The 6000-nt window shown below is 39.5% G+C and overlaps 1 protein-coding gene across 2 annotated transcripts; it reads right to left on the bottom strand.

Moving 5' to 3' along the window:
- Positions 1 to 1007: 1007 nt before the first annotated feature.
- On the bottom strand, positions 1008 to 4420 carry LOC125017752 (potassium voltage-gated channel subfamily E member 2-like). 2 transcript variants are annotated; one of them, XM_047601221.1, is made up of 2 exons: positions 2722 to 4420; positions 1008 to 1761 (listed from the first exon to the last, which is right to left on the bottom strand). In XM_047601221.1, the coding sequence occupies exons 1-2, from the start codon at positions 2839 to 2841 to the stop codon at positions 1429 to 1431; spliced, it is 453 nt and encodes a 150-aa protein (XP_047457177.1). In that variant the 5' UTR covers positions 2842 to 4420; the 3' UTR covers positions 1008 to 1428. The 2 variants fall into 2 exon arrangements, with proteins under 2 accessions (XP_047457177.1, XP_047457178.1); XM_047601222.1 differs by lacking the exon at positions 2722 to 4420 and adding an exon at positions 2535 to 2713.
- Between the last annotated feature and the right edge of the window lie 1580 nt (positions 4421 to 6000).

Below are 6000 nucleotides of genomic sequence, written 5' to 3' on the forward strand. Positions count from 1 at the left end.
CTTTTTTTCATCTCCACACTAATGTTAAGTGCAACAGTAGTCCAAGAGTTTCTACTGCCCTCTGGAGGTACAACTACGAATACCATGGCCAAGAAAGCCACAGTGAAGTCAGGTGACTGGAGGAAAGTCACTGTTGCTGCAGGTCTTGTTTGTTTGTTCTTCAAGTATTTCTTGTGAATATTTAAGAAAATCAGATGGAATTTTTTGAAGAATGTGGATCTGCTTTTCCTGATTTGGTGCAGGCATCCTATTTAGCAACCTTCTTTTGACAGCATATTTTTAAATTAGAACATGATGTGTCTGGGGTGGTAGACTGGTGTGGTAGTCAGCACTGATGCCTCACAACAGGAAGTGGAGTTTGCATGTTCTCCTTGTGTCTGTATTGGTTCTCCCCGGGTACTCTGGCTTCCTACTTAGGTTAATTGTTGATTCTAAATTGAGGTGTGAGTGTGGTTGTCTCTTTGTTAGCCCTGTGATAGACCCTTAAATACCTTAGGCCCTAAAATTAGTTGACAACGACAAAGCTCTTCTTCCTCTTCACTTGGAATAACAACTTGACTTGTGACTCTTTCACTTTGGTCTGATGTTGCCCACTGACTCAGTGCTGCTTAGGAAGCAATTTTCTGATGCACGGCCATATTCATAACAGGTGAGGAATGACTGCTTGATCTCGGTTGTGAGTAGTCAATAACATTCACCTGAATGCAGGGGCACCCCCAGGAATTTTGGGCCCCTGAAAAAAAAAAAATACATTGAGCCCCACTCCCTCATTGTAATGGCTGAAGGGTTTTGATTTTCATGTGGAAAATCAACAAAGGTCAACAAAAAGACCATATGGTATCTAACAATTGCCACTTTATGAGGTATTCAGGGCCAGAGTACCTCATGAAGTACAGTAAAGGGATTTCAGTGTAGTCAATTAATGTAGTCAATTGAACATTAGAAACAGAGATTGAAATTTGACATTAAAAACTAATAATGAAATAACAATAAATATCCTGATCTTCTTAATAAGTAATAATTTATTATGTCTACACACAGCAACTACACACAGCTGTGTGCTAGCTGATACACTAAGGCAGGAACAAACCATTTAATGCAGAATTATGGGGGTGGTTGGTGAATATTATTTACCTTTTGATCAGTGGATATTTAACTTTTCCTGCCTAAAAGATTATCTATCTTTTGGGGTAGGCTTGAAATTATCTTAACTTTTTCAGCACCACTGCCTGTATGTCATACATTAATACAGAATGCAGAATCTTATATTCATTTATTTAATTTCATTTTATATTGCAGAACATCCTACCATTCATTTCTATTCTCCATTTCGGGTTTTAGGTGATTGATGACAAAGATAAAACAGTAGAAAATCAGTAGGCCTACAATACAGAGATTTGCAGTTTGAGAGTTAAGTCGATAGTCGCACTATCTAGGTGCAAAGTTGGCGATGACGTCTCCCTGTTGTATCTGAGCAGTCCAGTCCTCCTTGATGTACTGGTGGTAGGGGTCATTAGAGTGCTCCCTCCTTTTGGATTTGACTGTGCTCACCAGGATGGCCACGACAATGAACGCAAACATGCCGATCATCACCGCCAGGTACCAGATGACGTCCCTGAAGTTCTCCTCAGCCATAGTCTTGTCCAGAGCATTGGCTGCGGCCGTCACATTTCGCCTCCAGTTGTCCAGGTAACGACCCAACGCGCTGGTTATTGACTCCTCCAGATTAAGGGTCAAATTGGACCAATCAGATGCACTCGACTAGTTGGAGAGAAAATAAAGGACGATTTTAATACTATTTCCAAAAAGGTCTAAACTGGTGGTTCCCAACCGTTGATAAATAACGATATCCTTCAACAATGGACCAATGTATTCTCATATATAACAATTTGACATCCAATATTACATCCAAACAAATATCAAAAGAAGCCCCTTAAATCAATAGGCTTAGAAATAAACACAAACCCTTTACAAAGATGATATAAATTGTGTTGGGGCCAGATGAAACTTCAGTTTAAGCAAAAGCAATAACATCAAAGAAACAAATTTGAAACATTTCCCTCTTACTTATATCTTTTTTCCTTTTAAAATAAAAACTGCAGTAGGTCGTATTAACATGTAAAAACCCAAATATCAAATGAAAAGATTTGGCGGCACACTTGCCATACGTTCCACAGGCTGGGAATCCCTGGTCTAAACTAATTCTACTATGGCTGACTCTAATTCTACACAACTTAGAAATAGATGTAGAAGATTTAAATCAAGATATTTGGTGAAATCTCACCAAATGCACGGTCATTAATAAAGAAATTAACCCAGTTATCATTAGTGAACAAATAATGATCTAGCCACATAAGCAAGAATAACATTAAAAGTTCTATCATCAAGCAACCTCACAACTGTTATCAGATTTGTACCTCTTTAGTCTTTAGTCTTTAGTTGCTGCAGGTAAATAATATAGCACTTAACAGGCTAAATCACCAGCGCAAGAACCTAACCTAAGAGATGTTTTTTCAGCCCTTTATTGTACCAACCTTTTGCCATAACTTCGAAGGCCACATTGTGAAACTGGTCAGCAGTTCAAAAGAGTGAAAACAAAGAGATGTCGACAGCGAGTGCTGCTGTTCAAGAGTAAGCTGCGATAGTTCACTACTTCATAGGAAAACACCTTCAGTCACTGCTCACATTTTATTTACACTTTTTAATCTTTCCTGCTTGCACCTGTGTGTGGTGTGTGTGGAAGTGGGGGAGGAGGACTGCTTCCTGATAGTGGGGCACAACCTTGAAAATGTTGATATTTCCTCCGGCTGATAAGGAAAAGGGAGAGATGGAAGTCATCATTAACTGTCAAAAAAAAAGAAGAAAAAAAAATATATGCACAGATTTATATCCAGTAGGAGAATACAGCAGGAGATGAAATGATTGAACATACATTATTGACAATATTGACAGTAAAATTGAAGTATTCATGTTTGCCATTCTAGTATTTTCCATTAGCTTCCCCTAGATGGCAGCATAATGCAACACAACTATGAGCTAAATTATTGATACTTTCTCAAGTTTTTAAGGTAAATCAGCATAGCTTATTAGTCAAATTAGTATAGCTTACTTTGTCTTTTGCAAAAAAAAAGAAAAAAAAAGAAAAGAAAGAAAGAAAAACACAACAAGAACAAATTATTCCTGCAAGTATATGATGAAAGTGAAGTGGGGTGATCTAAGGTGATCTGGGAGGTGTCAGGGAAGTAGCCAGGATTCTTGCTCAAGGACATTTGAGCGTTGCATCTGTTTGCTTGCAAAAAATTCCTTAAACCCATTTGAAGGGGCAGTGTATCTACCCCACTGAGCCCCACTTGTAGAGGATGGCTCCCACCAGCGCTGATCATTGCCAGACCATTTATGTTTTGCTATGCGACGCCAGCGGGTGGACGCTGTGCCGACTCTCTTCTCTGCAAAGAGAAACAAGAGAAAAAGGGAACAGTGTGAACAAAGAGCACAAAGAACACACTCAGAGAAACGGAACTGGAAAAATGAGCTTTAGTAAAATTCCACTGGCTAAAAGCGAGAAGAGAAACTAGAAAAGGTGAAACGGCGACCAACCTGACATAATCTATGTGGAGTAGGCTTTGCAAAGTGCTTTGTTTCAATCTGCAGGGGGGTTTAATTTAAAATGCAAAAGGCCTTGTAAGCTGGTGTCTTACTGTATGTTTAGTGAGATTTTCATATGCAAATATTACCGAGAGACAGAGATTTTGCTAAAGTGTACACAACAGTCTCTGCAATAACCCTCGATTTGTTCCTATGATAGATCAGGCAGAATAGTCTGTTGGCTCGATGTGAGGAAAATTTGTTACGACACAATGTGTGTTGAAATGAAGCGACAGCGAGGGACCAGCACCAGAACGTCTGATGCTTTCCACAATAAAGGATAAGGATACTGCATCGCTATCATCTCTCTCACTTCATGTATAAAGTGAAGCCACTCTGAGCAGAAAGACTGAGCAGACGTTTACTCCTAGCGCTTAGTGATTAGTGAAGTAACAGTTAACTATTCCTCCAAACTACCTGGATGAACAATTCTGCAACCTGCCCATGATTCCTCTTATGCTCTCAAACTGTCAAATAAAATCATCAGTCACATCTTGTAATATTAGATTCTACGTCTTTCCTTCAGTCCGATGCACGTATCTATGACAGAACTTATCTTGTTTCTCTTGCTCTTCTTTTCTCTGTCTTCTCTGTTTCCACCCGGCTGGTCTGAGGCGGACGGGTCCCTTCATATGAGCTGCTCCAGGTTTCTTCCTTTTAAAACTGACCTCTTCTTGCCTCCGTCACCTTCAGGCTCGTTCTGGAGGTTTCAGGACGTTTTTTTGGAAAGAGTCTCAAGAGGATTTGTATTGTTATTGATGCTATATAAATAAATTTGAATTGAAATTGTTAATCTGAACACGTTTTGTGTTGTAAAATTAGGAATATTCCCTTGGCTTGCATTTAAGTTTTCCATTGTTGCAATTTTGGCAATAAAAACGTATTATGCACAACCTGGCTATGTTTCATGATATTATATAAAGTTATGTGATTGAGGACAGTGTGCAAATTGAGTAAATGTAGAATATAAGAGAAAAAAAAAGTGCAGTTCCCACTGCGTGTCAACAGCTATGGAGAGCAATGCTATGAGTGACACAACCAAAGGCCTTTCTGACTGCATCATAAGACTGGCTGGACCACAGTCTCATCAGAACGATGCGAAAACCACACGGCAGACAGTCTCGCCGAAGCCGGTGAAGCACAAACCCCCTAGCTAGGCTTGAATGTTACATAAATACTGAAATGCAGATTCACAGGTACACACACAGAGTGTACTGTCCCTGCTTACTTTTGCACATACAAGCTCTAGATTTCTGAAATACACTTTGTCTATCTGATGACTGTTGATAATCCAATCATGAAATAGAACAATCACGTCGTACCGTGTGTTATGTTGGAACTGGCCTGCAGTTGGCAGCTTTTCATGCATTTGTTAGACCTTAGCAGATTATATTGTGGTACTTTTCCACTCGACCACATGAGGTATTCTGCAGCAGGTGATGATCTCGCCTGACCTGCAGTGAGTGGAAATACACCTCCAGAGTGGCAATTGGGTTTAACATTATAATATACAAATAAATTGTAACACAAAATGCTTCACATATAAAACAAATAAATATGAAACAAACCCACAGAACCCTCCCCCTCTTCCCGTCACCGACGTGCACACAAACACATATTGTACACACGCAGGAGCACGAGTTTAGAAGCAGCACTAATAAAATGAGTAACATGATAAAATGAGTAACACGCTGTAAGCTGTCAGGTACACAGTGAATAAGCACCGTCTATTATGCATGTTCAAAGCAAAGAACGGGCATTTTTTTTATCTGTATTTTGACACGAAGAGGCTGAATCCTAATCATGTTTTGACCACATGTCCACATGTCGGCTCAAAATGGAGCAATTCTTGGCATTTGTAGCAATTGTTGACTTTCGCTGGCCTAGTTATTATTAGAATAACATTTTTTTCGTGCTCGACCCCTAACCTCAGCCCCTGCTTCCAGCTCAAAACACGGGCAAAGCCAAGTGCATAATGACTGAGAATTGTTTGTTGAACAACTTCGTGCAGGACCACAAAAATTTGTGCAGGAAAAGGTCCAAAGGAAGGTCAATTGACATATTTGTTACGACTTACTCTATTTACTCTTTATTGGATCTGTCAGGGCGCTTCCATTGTAAATGCGCTGTTGAAGGCAGGAGAAAAGTAAAAATAAAAAGTTTACGATGTGGTAGGTACATACGTAGCCAATAAAAAAAGGGGGCGATAGCTTAACAAATCAAATGAAAACCCAGAGTGGTGATGACATTATTATGTCATAGCCCTTCTGTTTTCACTAGACGCTTACATAATGAGTGACAATAGAAACAACTGAAATGGTTTCAGGTGGCAGCATTGTAGTCTTAATAGCTCGT

Source organism: Mugil cephalus, chromosome 12 (genome assembly GCF_022458985.1).
Source record: "Mugil cephalus isolate CIBA_MC_2020 chromosome 12, CIBA_Mcephalus_1.1, whole genome shotgun sequence".
Classification (NCBI taxonomy): domain Eukaryota; kingdom Metazoa; phylum Chordata; class Actinopteri; order Mugiliformes; family Mugilidae; genus Mugil; species Mugil cephalus.

What these genes read in the sequence shown, in the direction of transcription:
- LOC125017752 (XM_047601221.1), bottom strand. Translation starts at nt 2,841, where the DNA reads ATGATGACTTCCATCTCTCCCTTTTCCTTATCAGCCGGAGGAAATATC. An exon ending in TCCACACACACCACACACAG is followed by an intron (nt 1,762 to 2,721) that starts GTGCAAGCAGGA and finishes CTCTCCAACTAG; the next exon opens with TCGAGTGCATCTGATTGGTC.